Source organism: Colletotrichum siamense, assembly GCF_013390195.1.
Source record: "Colletotrichum siamense strain Cg363 chromosome Unknown KSG_Cg363_contig06, whole genome shotgun sequence".
NCBI lineage: Eukaryota > Fungi > Ascomycota > Sordariomycetes > Glomerellales > Glomerellaceae > Colletotrichum > Colletotrichum siamense.
Window position 1 is genome coordinate 3,416,264 of NW_023501019.1, and position 17,471 is coordinate 3,433,734.

A 17,471-nucleotide genomic window follows, 5' to 3' on the forward strand; every position below is an offset into this window, starting at 1 on the left:
TCTTGACAGAGACGGCCCCCACATCTTATGCTTAAATGCCTTGAGATAGGGAGTCTCCGAATATGAATCTTGAATGCCAAGATCAATATCTGGATGGGCTAGAAGTGCGTCGACTCCCGGTCTGTTCCCCCAATCGAGTGCCTCGTGAAGCGGTGTGGCAGATGCGTAAGGAACGTTGACGTTAATGTGGGGATGATCTATCAACCTTTGTGCGTAGAATACATCGCCCACATAACGAACTGCTTGGTGAAGTGGCGAACGAGAACCGCGTGGGCCGTAGTTGATTTGAATGTTCTCATTGCGCAGGAGGGCGCAAAACGAATGCTTCCGTCCGCAGACGATGGCCCACGACAAAGGTGTGACGCTTTCGTCGCCCGAGCCGGCCGCATGATTGACGTTGGCACCTTCAGCTACGAGACCCTTCACGATCTGTGGACAGTCTCCTCGGGCTAGAATCCGAAATAAAGCTGCACTTTTTGCTATCGCGGAGCTAGTACCTTGCTCTTCAGGCTCTAAATGCACTGAGATGGTCCTGTCCAGGTGGGAGTCTTAGCTCTTTTTGCGAATCGCTAACCACATGCTGTGGCAGTAGTACGCTTGTCGAGTAGCCATGAACGTGACAAGTGCGCTATCAGCATGGGAGCTGGAAGTCGCGGCTTCATAATGGCTGATGTAATGTCGGAGTGCGTAGGCAAAGCAAGGCGTTCTAGCGAATGACTGGACGTGAGTGGCGCCCAAGTCGGCTACTTCGTCCAATTGTTCGCGAGAAATCCAGGAGGTGGCGAATGAGCTTCTCAATCTCTTCTGAGCTTGACGCACATCTTTGATACCTTCGCGCCAGAAGTCTGCTTCTCTATTCTCCAGTTGAAAGATAGACATGCACAAAGTGTGCATCATGGCGTGCGCATCCGCCTCTGAGACCACAAAAGTTGAAAGCACTTGTTGCTCCTCTGGCGAGAGGCCCTTCATGCCTGTAAACAGGTCCTTGGCAGAAATGTGGGAGAAATCAACCAAACCGTCCTCGGCTCTCGTTATGAGGTATCCACACGCCTCAGCTAAATACTTCTCGAATTCGTCACTCTGGGGCTGGAGTTCAGACCATAATGACGGCCGCTTGTCTAGCCTTTGGGTGTATAGGGTGGCAAAAAACGCAAGTTGGCGAGAGGTTAGCTTCTCTTTACTGATTCGTAGAATGACAAAAGACGCCCTGGCTTTGCTTTGGTGCGCTCTTGGGATGCCGCTGAGGAGGTTGCAGTAGGCCGCAACCAGACCGTGGGAGATTGTACTGAGTTGATCCAGGCTCTTGGATATCTGATGTCGGGACCAATTCGTGACGCCCTTAGAAAACTGGTCCCATGCAAGTCTAGCATGCAGAAAGTTCCCTCGAGAAATCTCCATAATCTTATTTTCCACAGTATGTTTGGTACTGTCTGAGATCTGCGATTTCGTGGCACGTCTTCGTATCTGACGGCTGACGAAAGCCTGAACATTCTGCCAGTTAGAATCGTTGTCGGCATCAATGATGGCAAGATCCGTCTCCAGGAACTCGTTCTGCGGCATCTCGCGGTGAGAGAGTATCAGTTTAACCCGGCCACTCAGGTCCTGCGTGATAAGGTGCTTGAGTCTGCCGAAGATTGTAGTTGTGTCCTCAGAGCTACTACGTAGCACTTCATCAATCGCGTCGATGACAAACTGGAACACAATCCCTCGTGATTTCTCAATGACAGTCGAAAGACATATCCAGAGATTGTCTTCCACTTCCGCCTCTTCTCTGTAATTACGACCCTCCAGATACTTAATGAGATAGGAGATTCGTTTGTCAACAAGAATCTGACTCAAAAAAGAGCGCACAAAAGCTGCAGATGTTTTTCGTGTAGAGTCCTTGTCGTCAAAAAAGAAGTATAGCGGTTTTCGAATGACAATGTCTCCGGATGACTCGCTCTGCTCCATCAGGTGAGCGACAACGCCTCTCATGAGGATTGTCTTGCCTGAGCCGGGTGGCCCATGAAGCCAAGTAATTCGGCGGCCTTGTTGCGTAGTCCACAATTTGAAATCAGGATGTTCGAGCAGCCACTTGGACGACTTATTAACGTGAACGGGAAGGACCGATAGGTCTCTTTCCGTGTCTTTGGTTCTCAGATTCAATATAAAACTGAGTTGCAATGAGTTGAAGACTGTTTTCTCAAAAGTTAGTTATTTGAGCGATCCCGAAAGATCGGTAAGCTGGCACGCACAGGTGTATTCAGGTTTTCCCGACATTGTATCTATCAACTCAGCAATACAATTGAAGACTGTCGAATAGTTATGACTAGACCTTGTGAGATGTCTTGACATGTTGTCATGATCCGCATTCAGTGAAAGAAGAGTTTCTGCGGGCAGATGGAGAATGGCTGAGGACTTGTCGACGACCTGCAAACCATTTATCAGTAGGAATCACTTAAATGGTAAAAAAAAAGGGCTTCAGCAACCTACCGCAGACCGTAAACTCTCGGTCATCTGTTGCTCGAAAAGGCTGAAAACCTGTAGGCCCGCTGGCATACCATGTTCTTCGAAACGAGAACAGATCAATCCTAGCTCAATGGCTCTTTCCTCAAAGCTGGGCAACAGGGTCTGCTGATGGCCGCAAAGAAAAGCAGTCTTCTTCAGTAGGTCCGACCAGTAGCCCATGTCGGCTTTCTTATGTGGTGTGCCGAGGAATATGACACCCGCCACGGACTTTCCGAGTCCACTGTATCGGCTTTCACTCTCGCAGGCCATGATCATGGCCTGCTTGAAGACCATCCCACCAATTCCATGGCAAACGAATATCAGTTTCCGCTCGGCCGCTTCGGCTCTGCTTTTTCGCAGCTGCTGGATACCAGATAGCAGCTGAGCAGCAATGTTGGCAATGCTAGATTTGGAGGCGTTGAAGACTACCGATCCGTCGAAACCGAAGGTCAAAACACGAGCTCTAGGGAAGTCCAATGGCAGAAAGTCTTGCAACCAGAATCTATCGCCACAAGTCCAAGTCTTGACGGCATGGCCTCCAACACCATGGATGGCGATTAGGTCCACATCTGTTGGGATATCGGTTGCGTTCTCGTTCTGCGGATCTGGCCAAATTGGAATCAGTCCGACAGGCAGATCCTTTTCTGAAAAAGCTTCTCGTAACCTCTCCTCCACTAGGGGTATGTTCGAATCGGTTGGCTTCTTGTCGGCTGCAAATCTTCTTTGGACATCTTCAATTGCAGTCGCCCACATGTCTAGTAAGCAGTGCTTGAATGTTTGGTAGTCTTCGTCAAAGCGGCTCCGGAACTTTGGGAGGTTTTCATGGCTGCGATTGATGGCCACAGGACCGAGAGACACGGACTCTGACCAGTGACCCAGAGCCGAGCTGAGAGAAACCAGCATTTCTCCATCTCCGGTCCGTCCCACGGCTCCGCTGCTATTCTTCTGCGAGTTCTGTGTGTTCATTTCCTCAACAATGCTGATTATTTTCAAGCCCTTGAAAGTTATGGCGTCTTTAAAGCTCTTGTCTAGCCTTTTTAGATAAGGTGACCCTGGTTTGAGGTTCTCCACAAGCTGCCGGCTTGGCTGCTCTTTGATAAGGCGAAGCCAGAGCTTGACCAGTAGCCCTTGATGGGGTACGCCGAAGAAAACCAAGCCGCAAACGCTTTTGGCGGTGAAATCGTCTTTCTTTGCCAAGCTATAGATGGCTTCCTTTACAACCAGCCCGCCCAGGCCATGAGCAATGAACGCGATAGGCCGAGGCTTCGATCGCGTTGGAGTGTTGGACAAAGGCCGTACACTCCGGACTGAGATGGCAAGTTGATCGCCAATTTCGGTGAGATTCTGGGATGACTCGCTCCCGCGGAGGGAGGTGTCATAGCCGTAAAGCAAAACGCGGACGTTTGGGGGGAACGCTGCATCATCATCCACCAGCCACATGAATTGACCACCCCCGTCTTTCCAAGATTCAAAAGAGTGACTGCCAAAATCACTGACGACGACGCAGTCAATCCGGCTATCATGAGTGTCCTCGACAACGTTCAAGGGAGTGAAACCGAGAAAGGTCGTGTCGATTTCAACCCGGACACGTCGCACTCGGCCCTCGAATGACAGGACCTTGTCGAATTTCCAGGAACGCCCTTTCAGCAAAGGACTCGGCACAGGGAAGAACATGACAATCGCAACCAGGTAGTCCGCGTGGGGGTACAGACCCAGAGAGCGGACTATCGTCTGTGTCTCTGTGCCAAAAAGCTCATCGAGTATCTCCTTTGTACTGGCCTTGGACAGGCCCGTGGGGAGGCCGATAACTCGATAGACTGACATGCTGCCGAAGATAGAATGACGGAAGTGCATGCAAAGGGGAAAACACGCTCACCAGTCTGGATGGATCATAAGAGAAGATATAAACAGGCTGGAGCTGCCAATGCCGGGGCATCAGCGGCGGAGTAACCGCCAAGCCGAAGCAGGCTGCGCAGTTCTTTCCCGTCGACCCACCATTGATCTTACATAGACCAAACGCAGCCAGTCTTGTTGGGCACACGGAATAAGTACCCGAGCCTGTTGAAGTTCTCAAGCGGATACGACCGACAACCCCGCGTCAAGGAACACCTGCTTCTAATAGGTTCGACGACAAGGTAGTCAGGGCCAAAAGAGCAATAATCCCGAGCACAATGCTGTGCCTGCGCTTGAGCGCAACCGAAGAGTGTGATCATAACAGTCCGCATAGCTACTCTGATATGTCGAGGAACTTTCATAGCCCACCCTGTAAGATGGTACACAGTAGGCAAATGAAGTAAGAGCAATTCGCCCGGTGTTTCGTCCAGCAAGATGGATACTCTGATATGGAAAGGCTAGAAATAGCTCCTGCAAAACCGTCGCCTTGCTCGGTGCTATCCCTGTCCCACCCTTTTCCGTGAGTCTGCGCATTGTTCCCAATGCGGCAGCTCATCCTTTCTACCTGACAGCTCTTGTGACGGGGTGATACCCGAGCAAGCAATGAGTCAACACAAGTTGATGATCCTTCATCCCTTTTGCCGGCGTCGAGGCTGGTCTAGACCCATACTCCCTAGCCGCGATCCACGACTGGGTCAGCCAGAACACAGGCCTTACTCGTCTAGCTGCCATGCCCAGTGTGAGCTTTCAATACGGGGCAGCTTCAGCTCAGTCAAATTAAGAAGATCTACCTTTTTTTGAAAACGCGGCCCGGCGGCTACATGTCCCGATGGAATTAAAACGGCACATTCCTCTACGACACGTTGCGCTTCTCGCCAGCTCGACTGTCTCTATTGCTACCGTATTAACGGCAATATAGATCGATCTCGCGACGGAGGTGCTCCAAGACAATGCTGGTTTCCAGTCCGTATTTGAGTGAAGTAGGCGGTTGGCATACAACAACTGGTAAACGATTCACGCGATACTAGATGCCTACGTGTAGATACAAGCCTCCGCCGTCACCCCACGTCAATAGCTACGCTTGGTTATAATTTCAAGAGACTCGAATGAAATGCTAAGAATCTCTACAACCCCGCCTAGTCCTGTAATCGAAATTACTCGTCTCCCAACATGTCAATAGATATTACAAAGGCGTCGCCAATTGCTTTGTCCCCTCGCAAGGGGGAAAGAGAACCATAATCATGGGCAAAGAGCAAAAGCAACGGTACTCTCGGGACGCTGAAGTATCTTCTTCCCAGACCCCGAAGCATATCGCCTAGCTTAATGCATGTCTACGCAATGACGGGAAGAATGGGCAGCGTTGCGAGGCTTTGGCTACGGACATTGGTCGGTTTATCCTATTCGGATGCGTTTTCAATTGATGTCTTTACCGTTGTCTTTATGGTGTTTGTTTTCCTGCCGTCTCTGCACTCTGGATCGTCCTCCAGTGGCGTCTCTAGTGTTGCCCTCTGGTGTCGTCCTCTGGTGTCGTCCTCTGGTGTCGTCCTCTGTTGTCGTCCTCTGTTATCGTCCTCTGGTGTCGCCCTCTGTTATCGTCCTCTGTTGTCGTCCTCTGTTATCGTCCTCTAGTATCGTCCTCTGTTATCGTCCTCTGGTGTCGCCCTCTGTTATCGTCCTCTGGTGTCGCCCTCTGTTATCGTCCTCTGGTGTCGTCCTCTGTTGTTATCCTCTGTTGTCGTCCTCTAGTATCGTCCTCTGGTGTCGTCCTCTGGTGTTGTCCTCTGTTGTCGTCCTCTGGTGTCGTTCCTGCCGTCCCTGTCGTCGCTGCCGTTCCTGCCGTCCCTGTCGTCGCTGCCGTCCCTGTCGTCGCTGCCTTCCCTACTTCCCTACCGATCATCGCGGTCGCCTATGTCTGAACCTCACCTCGCATACTCGAATGCCCACGACCTCAGCGCCGGTTCCGCGCCTTTTTTCCAAAGAAAAGCACAGGACTAGTGTAAAATATGAATTAACCATCAATAAAAATAGCAAAAGTAATGCATCCTCGGGGAGTCGAACCCCGGTCCCCAGCTGACGCTTTCCTTGGGAATGGAAGGCTGGGATGATAACCGCTACACTAAGAATGCGTTGCTGATTCGTTGTTGTGGTGGAGCAGTCCACAGGATACCTATGTAGGGCGCGCCCCACAGTGGGACTCACTCAGGTTGACCATCATGCCACTTTCGGTATCGAAAATCGCCTGCATGCGAGTAATTCTCTAGTAAATCAATTCAACGTTAAGTAGAACGAGCCTCTTATATATGTCATGGGATTGGTCGTTTTATTGGTGCATCCATCTAATCATGGTGAAATTCGTCTCATTGGAGCAGTTGGAGTGACCCCGACGTCGGCCTCAACGTCAACTATTTCTGACGGCGGCGCGCCGAAATAATCATGCAAGTCATCCAAATGGAATATGAAAGGATCTCGGAGTCGTATGGCATGTGGGTGTTCTCACCAACCATCGTCTGAGGATTCGGCTCGTCATGGTTGAGGGAGATGGCGTGCTCAGAACGCGGCGATCCGCCTCCGGCACGGCGCGAAAGTACCGGCGCGGGGAACGTCGTGACATCAGATGGAGGGGTATTTATCAATGCGATTTGAGTCCATTTCGACGACATTGCTCGCTCAATTGCCCGTGAAAACTGAAAAGAAAGGAATCCCAAGATGCCGTCGGCCGTCTCTCCTGAACCCACACCCCTGCCGAAATGGCAGCGCCCAGCCAAGACCACGCATGATCTCCCCTGGGCGGATATCAAAGTGATCGATATTGGCAAGTTTGACGAGCCGGGTGGCAAGAAGCAGCTTGCTGAGGAACTGCGCCAAGCGGTGAGTGACCCCAGTGTGAACGGCGAACAGTTGTTGACAGGATGGTCAGGTTCACGAGACGGGCTTCTTCAGTCTAATCAATACTGGCTTTACACCTGAAGAGGTACAGCGCCAGTATGACATCGGGCAGGGATTCTTCGGCCTCCCCGTTGAAGACAAGGCAAGGCCAGGAAACACGTGTGACTTTTCCAAGGGGAACTACTTTGGATACAGGCCGGTATGTCGGGACCCAATTCAGAGAGAGAGCGTTGGCTGACCTGGTTACACTAGTTTCACGATAAAAAGATGCAAGGGACAGAAGTACTCAACAATGTGGAGTCAGTGAACATTGCCAAGTTCATTCCCAAGTATGCGAATGAGCCATTCCACCCTTTCTTCGAGCCATACCGCGAGGAGATTGAAGATTTCTCCAGGGTGAGCTTATCCCCAGCTGTACATCCCATATCGGCTAACACATGGACAGCGTTCGCTTGAGATAGCTAGCAAGGTCTTCACACTGTTTTCCATCATCCTCGAGCTTCCTGAAGACTACTTCTCCTCCCGCCACGCTTACGAAGATCCCAGCGAGGACCACCTGCGGTACATGGGCTACCATCCGCGATCTCTCGCTGACGACCTCAAAGTCGCCAACACGTGGTCGCGCGCCCATACTGACTTTGGATCCCTGACGCTGCTGTGGAGTCAAGACGTTGCTGGCCTTCAGATAAAGACGTCGTCGGGCGAATGGAAGTATGTCCCGCCTGTCGACAATGGCATCGTCTGCAATGTGGGCGACATACTCGACTTCTGGTCTGCAGGGTACCTCAAGTCGACGACGCATCGGGTCGTCCGGCCCCCGGAAGACCAGGCTCACCTCTTCCGCCAGGGACTGTTTTACTTTGTGAGACCTGGTGACGATGTCGACATCAAGCCTGCTCCATCTCCACTGCTAAAGAGATTAGGGATCGTCAAGCAGGATGCCGAGAACGCGGAGCCAGTCACTGGTCTGCAATACGTCAGAGAGCGCGTAAAGAACTACCATCATCACAATGATTACGCAGACATGAAGGGCAAGAAATTCAAGGTTGGCAACTTGGAGATTGAGGATGAAGCAGATTGAAGGATCAGAATAAAATGTCATTGTAACTTTTCCAAACGCCGCCCGTCTATGTAAAAACGCCTCCGCTGGCATCCCAAATCATGTACATGAATTCCTTACTGGTCAAACTCGCCAGCGTACAGAATCTCGTCACGCTTGCCGTTGACGACGTCCCAGAGGGCGCGCTCCTCGTGCTCAGTGTCTCTCTTGAGCAGGGTGGACAGCTCGACGCCAGTCTCCTTAGCCTGGTCCTCCTTGGCGAGTCTGACGTGGAGGAAGACAGCAGTCCTCTTGCCAGTGTACAGGGCGTGGGGGACGTTGGTGCTGTTGTCCGAGTTGGCGTCACCAATAGCGTAGATGCCGTTGACGTTGGTCGCGTATCCCTTGGCAACGTCAACAGCGAGTCTGCCGCCCCAGAGGGTGACGCCGGCGTCGGCACCGATGGAGCTGCGCTGCTCGTCGGGGAAGCTGGCGAAGAAGACGGAGCGCTCGAGCGGCTCGCCCTCAGTGAAGTCGACGCGGAAGAGGTCGTGCTCAGGGGCGGTCGCGAGGGAGGGGTCGGCGGGGTGCGCGCCGCCGTCCTGGAGGCGGGTGACCTTGGCAATGGTGCGGTTCTCGACGGTGACGTTGTGCAGGTCGAGGAACTCCTGGAACTTGGGGTTCTTGGCCTCGGTGGCGTTGCGGTTCTCGGGGGTGTCGGTGCCGTTGACGAGGGCGACGAGGTCGGTGTTCAGGGTGAGGATCTCGCGCACGAGGGAGGGGACGTCGGTGAGGTCGCCGAGCAGGCCCATGGACTGGTCGGCGTGCTCGTGGCCGTCGCACCAGGGGCACCAGTACAGGCCCTTGCCCCAGATCTCCTCGATGCCGGGCGTGGAGGGGAGAATGTCCTGGAGGCCGGTGCCGAGGACGATCTTGCGCGCCTTGACGGTCTGGGTGCTGTTCTCGGCGCAGGTGTAGGAGACCTCGAAGTTGTCGGCGTCGCTGCCGCCGATCTTGGTGACGGTGCCGTTGATGGCGGAGACGGTCTCGTAGGCCTCGATCTGCTTGCGGGCGGCGTAGCGGTACCATGCGGGGGTGACGCCTGTTGGGGCAGATTAGCAGATGCGCGGGCAAAAATGTTTCACAAGGATATCCTTACCATCGAATCCGAGGACGTCGTGCATGTGCCTCGTGGGCGCGTTACGGTACTCGGCAGAGTCGATGAGAAGAACGTTTCTCCTGACACGGCCGAGAGCACTCAGGGCGGCAAGACCTGAAGGGCCACCGCCGACGATGACGGCATCATAGAGTGTGGAGGAGTTGGCGATGGGCGCGGCGGAGGCCAGGCTCAGGGCCGAGAGGATGATGGATGAAAGAGTGAACTTCATGATAGCGACAGTGCTGTGATGGTCTAGTAAAAGAGTGTAGACGGTGAGATGGGTATTAGAGAGCTGAGCTGGTGTCAGGAGAGGCTGCTGAGCTACAAATTTCCTTCTTCTCAACCCAGGGGCATTCCATGCTATTTATCGAAACAAAAAAGCTGTTGGTTTCCCGGACATCTCAAAAGTGCGTGCCACGGCATCTTGATGGTGTGATACCGCAAGACATCTGAAATGAGCCTAAGCAGCCGTAGATCTGGGTGACAGCGCCACGGCATGCCCGTCCTGTGGGGAAATCGGGCCGTGGCATTAGCGTCAGGTAAAGTAAAGGATCTAGTGACGGTGCCAATCGAGAGTCGACAGCATCGCTGAAAGAGGTAGGTCGGTCTCTTCAGGTGGGTGTCCTTGAATGTGGCATCGATCTGCCTTCAACTAGGGGGTGGGTGTGATATTCTTTTTTTAAGTTTGGTCGTCTTGGGTCCTGCGGAATTACCGGCGAGCACGCCTTCTACGCCTTTGGCGGCTGTTCGAGTTGATGCGGGCGATACTGCATTGCGGGCTGACTCAGTATCCCGGGGAATCGTCATTGCGTGATCGCCGAGTCTATGTAACCCTCCCCCCAAAAGATATCAGAGGGACATGCGACACATTCGCGAATTCGTGATAGCGCGCTGGCGGGAGCGGGTGGCACGAGTCAAGAGCGGGAGGGGCGGGGATCTTGGGTCCTCGGCGGGAGCCGCAGCGTAGCAGCGGTCAGCCGTTGAAATGTTCGCACTTCTTACGAAAGGGAAATTGAGTAGAGTTGATTAAAATCCAAAAGCTTTGGGGGGAAAATCCTGAAAGATCAGATGATGATTTCCCTGTAAAAATGCCGCTACTACTGGGTAAGGTCTCGGTTCTACCGCAAACTTTCAGACTAATCCCCTTGTGGAGTTTGTCATTATAAACAAGCTTAATGAGCTATGGTCGCCGCCGTGTCTTGGTCTAAAAAAGTTTGGACGCGAGCTGAGATCGTTCCTCGACCATTTGTGCTCCATTGCAAGAGACATCGGGGAAAGAAATGAGACACGGGAGCAATAGTTGGCATCCTCAACGACAGATACGAGATTGATTCACCGATATGCCTCAAGCTTCTGCTTAAAAGGTCTTGAGCGGCATGCTTTCACGACATGTTCAAGTTGTCATTGGTTTCCCGTGAGACGGGTGTCTTGGAGCACCGTCATTTCCGGCGAACAGCCGTTGTTTTTTTCTCGGGTGCCACGCGAAGGTGCATTTCTTGCGAGGCGCCAAAGTTTCTCGCGGCTAGATACAGCTCAGCAACCTCGACATGGGGTTTCACGCTTTATGCCAGCCGAGAACGAGGCGATCTTGCGCCGGACTTGGTGACATTTTGCAGATTCGGGTGTTGCTATGAGACCGTGAAACTGTTGATAAGTTCGTCCCAACATTGGCAAGTTCAAGCGACCGCCTTATGCGCTTAATCATCGCAAAGGTTCGGGATGAGGCGGGCAAAAGGTTCTTCCATCTGTTCATCGGAAAGCTTTGCCTATTCATAGTGGGGTTCTCATTTGCCCCTCCTTTACTTCGATCCTTCCCAGACCGAGGCCTGCCGATGTCAGCGTCCGGAAAGGTGGGGCGGACCGGTCTCGGGGTGGTCGCCGGTCAGCCCAGATCTCGCTCCGGGCGTTCGGCATGTCAACTTGAGTCCATAACGTCCGGTGACGAAGTCGAACCCCGGCCTTCGCGACCTCCAACGACTTCCGACGCAACTGATGAGTAACCACGCCAAGACCAATCGACACCTGTGTAACTGTGCCGCCTTCCTGCATGAGATAACATCACGTGCGGAACCGGGGGTGCAAACATGTCGTTGGTTTCCCCTCTTCTCGCTGGAAGGCCACATGGTCACAATTTCCAATGATCGCGATCTCATTCGTTCCTACCTGTGCCAATTGACTACGCTAGAGAGGCGAGACTTGCGCGCCTGTCAGCGAAATTGCTGACGACCACATCATGGCTGTCATAACCTGGCCAATCTTGGCCATCCTCGGCTTGGTGGCGTACACCGTCTACCATCATGCAACCAAACCCCGAGGCAAGCTTCCGCCCGGCCCCAAGCCACTCCCGCTACTCGGAAACATCAGAGACTTTCCGCCCAATGGCGTCCCGGAGCACCTCCACTGGATCAAGCACAAGGATTTATATGGGCCAATTAGTTCCGTGACAGTCATGGGAATCACGCTCGTCATTGTGAACGACAGGCAGATGGCGCACGACTTGCTTGACCAGGATGCAGTAAAAACATCTGGACGACCCACGATGGAAATGGCGGGTAAGCTGTGCGGCTACGAGAACGTTCTCCTCTGCCAGGGCTACACACCCGACTATCTTCGTCGCCGCAAGTTCGTTCACCAGGAATTGGGAACCAAGGCATCTGCGGCGCAATTTCTCGATGTACAAGTGGCTGAGGTGGGCCGGCAGCTCGTGCGGTCGTTGAGGGAGCCTGACGACTTGCTGCGTCACTTTAAAAAGTGAGTCAATACTACAATCCTATCTTGGGTGTACTTGCTGACAGCACATGAAAAAGGGCTGCCGCAGCCACATCGTTGAAGGTGACATACGGATACACCGTCGAGCCTCACAAGCCGGATGCCTTGGTCGACATGATCGAAAAGGCCCTGACGGAATTTGCAATCGCAGCCAGTCCCATGGCCTGGGCTGTCGATATCTTTCCTGCCCTCCGCCATCTTCCTGAAAACTTCCCCGGTGCGACCTTCCAGAAGAAGGCAAAGCAGTGGCGCAAGTCTATCCAGTCGTCAGCCTACATCCCGCTCGAGTTCGTCAAGAATCAGATGGCCAACTTCACTTCCCCTACTTGTTTCGTGTCCAAGACTGTGCAGCAGCTGGGAGTCGGCGACGACGGAAACTTGAGTGCCGAAGATGAGGACGCCGTGTTGTGGGCAGCTTGCAGTCTCTACGGTGCCTCCACGGACACCACGGTGATTGTGCTAACCAGCTTTGCCCTGGCCATGCTCAAGTTCCCCGACGTTCAGCGCAAAGCGCAAGAGGAAATTGACCGGGTCATCGGAACGGGTCGCCTGCCTGGCTTTGAGGACCGCGAGAAGCTGCCATACGTTGATGCTTTGGTTAAAGAGGCCTTGAGATGGTGGCCGCTCACACCCATGGGCTTCCCGCACACAGCAACCGAGGATTTTGAATTCGAGGGATATGATATCCCAAAGGGCGCCATGATCTTGCCTTCGGTCTATTGGTTCCTACACGACCCCGAGGTCCATGCTGATCCTGACACGTTCGACCCCGATCGCTTCCTTCCGCCTCGCAATGAGCCCGATTCTCATACCGAAGCGTTCGGCTACGGACGTAGGATTTGCGTTGGCAAGGTGTTTGCTGATAATAGTCTGTATCTCAACATTGCGCAGACGATTGCGGCGTTCAACTTCAGCTGGGCTGTGGGCGAGGATGGTAAAGAGATAGAGGTGGATGTGCAGCCGAAGCCCGGCGTGCTTATGTACGGAACGGATTTCAAGTTCAAGGTTACGCCTCGTAGCGAGAAGCATGTGGAGTTGATCAAGCAGCTCGAGAGGAAGTATCCGTTTGTGGCGAGCAATGCTGCGCAGCTTTCCGATCCGAAGGACTTCGTGGTCCGGTACTAGGGACATTATCGTCCCAGATCAAGCCTTTCGCATTCAGATTCAGTTATCAATATCGTCTCAATGGTGTAAATATCATTCGTGTACATAGCGGAAGGGTATCTAGCGATTGCAAGGAGCACACTCCGCCTCGGACATGTGCACAGTATATACAGAAACTCCATATCGTGTTCTCATGCAGTCGTATCGCTTTCAAATCGTGTACTTTTCCCGATTCCCATTACTCCACCCCATTAACCACCCTCAGCGCCCGTCGCGGGCCCATCACAACCGAGAAGAAACTCGGCTCCTGCCCGTCAAGCAGGCCATCCGCACTGGTAACGCTCTCATTATCCGTGTTTGCATGCCTGCTCGAGCTCGTCCGCGGGTCCCTCCCGCTGCGCACATCCTCGCTCGGCCTCCTGGGGTTACTGCCGCCGCTGCCACTGCCAAACGCCGTGCCCCCTGTGCCTCCGGATCCGGATCCAGACCCTGGCGTCGGCTCGTCCATCATCCACTTCGGCTCCACACCCGCTCCTACCCACGAGAATGACTCGTTGCTGGCTGTGCTGGCATCCCTGCGGTGGCCGCGCTTCTCCTGGCGCTCGGCTGCTCCCGCCGCCAGCAATGCGCCGCCAAAGTGCATCGAGCTTGCGCCCGAGTACCGGTTCACCTGCGAGAGATGCTGCTTGTAGGCCGCGACCTGGCGGCGGTACAGCCAGGCGCAGAAGCCCAGATACAGCGCCAGCGCGCCGAGGATGCCGGCGATGACGCCCGCGGCGACCAAGCCGGCGTTCGGGCCGTTGTCTTCGTCCTTGGCGGGGGCAGAGCCGCCGGTGCTGGTGGGACCGAACGCCGTGATGGTAGCCGTCGCGCCGTCCTGCGTAATGGTGAAGACCGGGGGCTTGCCGGTCGCAAAGGGGCCGCCTGTTGCGGGGCCGGCGGCGGGGGTCGTGGCGGTGGCGCCGCCGTCGGAGTTGCCGCCGATGACGCTCTGCACCTTGCCGGGGACCTTGTAGCCCCACGAACCGGCGAGGACAGAGTTGTCCGGGCTGATGTCGGCCGGGTGGTCTGCGGCCTTGAAGCTGTCGCTCCATTGGAGGCTGCTGGCGTTGAAGACGTATACGCCGGAATTATCGCACGTTTCGTTCTGGCCGATGTAGCCGCCCACGACGACCATTTGGCCATCGCGCATGCTGCAGGTGTGGCCTGCTCGGGGTGATGGCACGCCGTCGCCTTCGTCGACTTTGATCCAGGTGAAGGAGGGGATGGTGAGGATGTACATGTCGTTGTACTGAGTTTGTTGTTTCTGTTAGGGGGTTAGCGACGTCACCATATGCAATCAGATTAGATAGCTTACATATGGCTGAAGGTTTTGGCCGCCGAAGAAGTAGATCTGAAAGCTCGACGCGTCGGGTGCGCTGGCGACGACAGCACAGGGATTCACCCTGACCGAGGGCTTGTCGCCCGTCGTCTTCTGATGATACCACTCCGACGTGGCGATGTCGTACACATCCAGTGTTCCCAAGTCATCAACAAAGGTGTCTGCCGAGCCGCCTGCCATGCCAATCAAGACTCCCCTCACACCCCAGCCCGGTACAAACACAAGGGCGCCATCAGCTCTCTCGGGGAAAGCTTCAGAATCTTGGAGACCGCCCTCGGTAATGTTGCGGAAGACACCGCCGTCAGCAGCGCCCGCGCCACGGAGGGAGTTGACCCCAGTGTTCATGTAACCTGGGTGCGTAAACTCCAGCAGACTCTTAAGATAAACCCTGGGTGTGTGAATCGACCACCCTGGAGTTGTGGACTGGTCGAGGTGGCCGCCAAAGTACCAGCTAAGACCGAGCTCGGGGACAGACAACCCAGCTCCTTCGGAGGATCGCTGAACAGCGACATTGGCATCGGTCGAGTAGTTTCCTGACGAGGTCTTCGGGTCGCTGAATTCGAGCCATGAGTTGTCCTTGACGGAGTACCGCCAGATCGACATGGCAGCGGGGGTCGCGTAAACACCTTCCGCACCGTCGTTATCGGCAAACTGGCCGCCGTAGAGATAGAGGTAGTTGTAGTCGTTCCACAGATAGCCATTTGCGACCGCGGGTGGTCCATCAGGCTTTTGCTTCCCGGTGAGCGATGGTGAAGACCGATCCCAGGATTTCGTGAGATCTAGAGTAAGGAAGTTGTTGTCTGCGGGGTACGGGTTAGAAATAGCCTCAGCAACGCGTGTAAGTCGACCTACTCCATGTGTTCGTGGTTTGTGTCGCCTCAGTCTTGGCCTGTCCTCCAAATATGTATAAAGTCCCATTGAGCAACGCGACTGCTCCTGGTTAGCTTACGTCCGACCAATGTAGTAGACAAAGAGCCCACCTTGTTGACTCCATCTCAAGCAAACATCGGTAGATGTAGTCTGTCGCGGCCGAATGACACCGGCGTCTGCTCCACTTCCAACCTTTTGGCCGCCGTTGCTGTAACTGAAAGCCGGAAGAATGACAGCAATGATCAATGCAATCATGGCGAATCGTTGCAGACTCGCGACCGTCGGCGGCGGCGCGCTTGAGACTGATTTAATCTTCGGACGCCGAAGTTTGGTGTACCAAGCCGGCTTCCCAACCTGCATCGAATTCTGACGTTGAGGATTGCTGGACTGCTCATGCCGCCCGGTTTCGGACCGGCGTCCGTATTCCCCCTCACCGTCTCCGTCTACATCGCCGTTACTGTCGTCGTTCGAACTTCGGGTGCGTTCTGATACCAATTCGCTCGCGTCACCGAACTCCTTCTCACTCGAAACCGACCCTTTGCGGTCGCGCGCGTGTTGCGACGTCGGCGTCCCGGGCATGTCCTCATCGCTGAAATCATCCTCCAGCCCCACCTCTTTAAACATCGACTTCCTGTCTTTCTTGATGTTGCTCACCATTCCGAACGGTCGGGGGCGCAGGCCGGATCCTTCTCGTAGGCGGTCGGAGGTGTTTTGCGAGTTGAAGCGTGGTCGTGTGTGTGGCGCGCTGTGTGAGCGGTGGTCCAGAGGAGGACGGGAGAGATTTACAAAGGACATCGTGAGAAAGGGGACGGGGTAAAATGGGCGTGGCGACTGTTGGGATACGAAATAACGGGCTGTTTGGGTGGGAGGCTCTGACGTGCGGACAGTGGTTGGCTGCCGCTGCTATGATGTCGCCACCCTGCAGATGGGCGGTAGGGATTGTCACATCGCCCGCAGTCTGGAGCGGGATGGAAGCAGCCTGTGAGGTCACCTACGGCAGGGTAGCTGTATGTGAGACGTGGATTTGGGTAGAGTTGGGGCAGATTGATGAGAAAGATGTGACGGGTTTAAGGCTTCTGGACCCTTTGCGCGACAGGGGAATAATGGTCACCTCTCTCTGCGCATCACAAACGCATTTAGAAGGAGGAAGAAGGTTAAGAGATTATAGATTAAGAATAAAAATGAAGATAAAAAATAAGGGCGGCGTGTCCAAGTCATTCGACCTGATCCAGGAACGGATACTTGGATACTTGGCTGAGGCGACTTTTGCCCTGCCCTAGATTCAAGTATATCGAAAACGCGGGGAGATGGTTGCTCCCGGGAAATGGAGCAGAGGGTACGCTGGTACCTCCATCACAGAGTCGCACTACAGACTTAAACGGTTAATGAGACCATCCAGTGGAAAGGGTGATAGCCACGGGACTGGGCGCTACCGAGGTGGCGGCCGCGGAGGCAGCGTGGCAGTCGTGGACGAACTGGAAGCCGTCACGGCAACAACAGGAAAAGAAGAAGAAAACGCCACAATATCACGCCCGTTTATCGCAGAGGCCGCCTCCAAGCGAGTCGAAGCGAGGTGGGATTTGTGGCACAACAAGCGTGACAGGCCGGTCCGGCAAAGCGCATCGGGGCGAAACCTGGTAGAGGCTGGGCAGACGCCAGTCGTTGCTGAATTCATCCAGGAACGGTGTCGACGCGCCGCGGTGATTGGGTGCCCACTTGGGCGAGGTTGGCGGCGATGACTTCACCCGTCATCATCGGCAGGCCATGTTGGAGACCCGGTCGCTGCACGAATGCGACCCTAGGCTGAGCCGTCTGTCGGTGTCGCGGTCGGACGAAGACAGACTGGACCCAATCGAGATGCCAGAACCTGTCTCTGATTTAGC

At 54.3% G+C, this 17,471-nt stretch overlaps 5 protein-coding genes across 5 annotated transcripts; 2 read left to right on the top strand and 3 right to left on the bottom strand.

Annotated features, from left to right (window-relative positions):
• Positions 1 to 549: 549 nt before the first annotated feature.
• Positions 550 to 4,311, bottom strand: HET-E1-2 (Vegetative incompatibility protein HET-E-1; the record flags this gene model as incomplete). The annotated part of the gene is made up of 3 exons (XM_036641740.1): positions 550 to 2,174; positions 2,235 to 2,409; positions 2,473 to 4,311. 3 exons carry the CDS (start codon positions 4,309 to 4,311, stop codon positions 550 to 552), a joined length of 3,639 nt encoding a protein of 1,212 aa, XP_036493892.1.
• Positions 4,312 to 7,086: 2,775 nt separating this feature from the next.
• On the top strand, positions 7,087 to 8,347 carry CGCS363_v009892 (UPF0676 protein; the record flags this gene model as incomplete). Its single annotated transcript, XM_036641741.1, has 4 exons — positions 7,087 to 7,248; positions 7,298 to 7,465; positions 7,519 to 7,662; positions 7,712 to 8,347. The coding sequence occupies 4 exons, from the start codon at positions 7,087 to 7,089 to the stop codon at positions 8,345 to 8,347; spliced, it is 1,110 nt and encodes a 369-aa protein (XP_036493881.1).
• Positions 8,348 to 8,442: 95 nt separating this feature from the next.
• On the bottom strand, positions 8,443 to 9,693 carry CGCS363_v009893 (putative thioredoxin reductase; the record flags this gene model as incomplete). Its single annotated transcript, XM_036641742.1, has 2 exons — positions 8,443 to 9,407; positions 9,465 to 9,693. 2 exons carry the CDS (start codon positions 9,691 to 9,693, stop codon positions 8,443 to 8,445), a joined length of 1,194 nt encoding a protein of 397 aa, XP_036493070.1.
• A 2,004-nt stretch (positions 9,694 to 11,697) lies between these two features.
• Positions 11,698 to 13,358, top strand: CGCS363_v009894 (Multifunctional cytochrome P450 monooxygenase; the record flags this gene model as incomplete). Its single annotated transcript, XM_036641743.1, has 2 exons — positions 11,698 to 12,215; positions 12,272 to 13,358. The coding sequence occupies 2 exons, from the start codon at positions 11,698 to 11,700 to the stop codon at positions 13,356 to 13,358; spliced, it is 1,605 nt and encodes a 534-aa protein (XP_036493877.1).
• A 217-nt stretch (positions 13,359 to 13,575) lies between these two features.
• On the bottom strand, positions 13,576 to 16,383 carry CGCS363_v009895 (Kelch repeat-containing protein; the record flags this gene model as incomplete). Its single annotated transcript, XM_036641744.1, has 4 exons — positions 13,576 to 14,643; positions 14,695 to 15,518; positions 15,571 to 15,648; positions 15,699 to 16,383. 4 exons carry the CDS (start codon positions 16,381 to 16,383, stop codon positions 13,576 to 13,578), a joined length of 2,655 nt encoding a protein of 884 aa, XP_036493880.1.
• Positions 16,384 to 17,471: the final 1,088 nt, after the last annotated feature.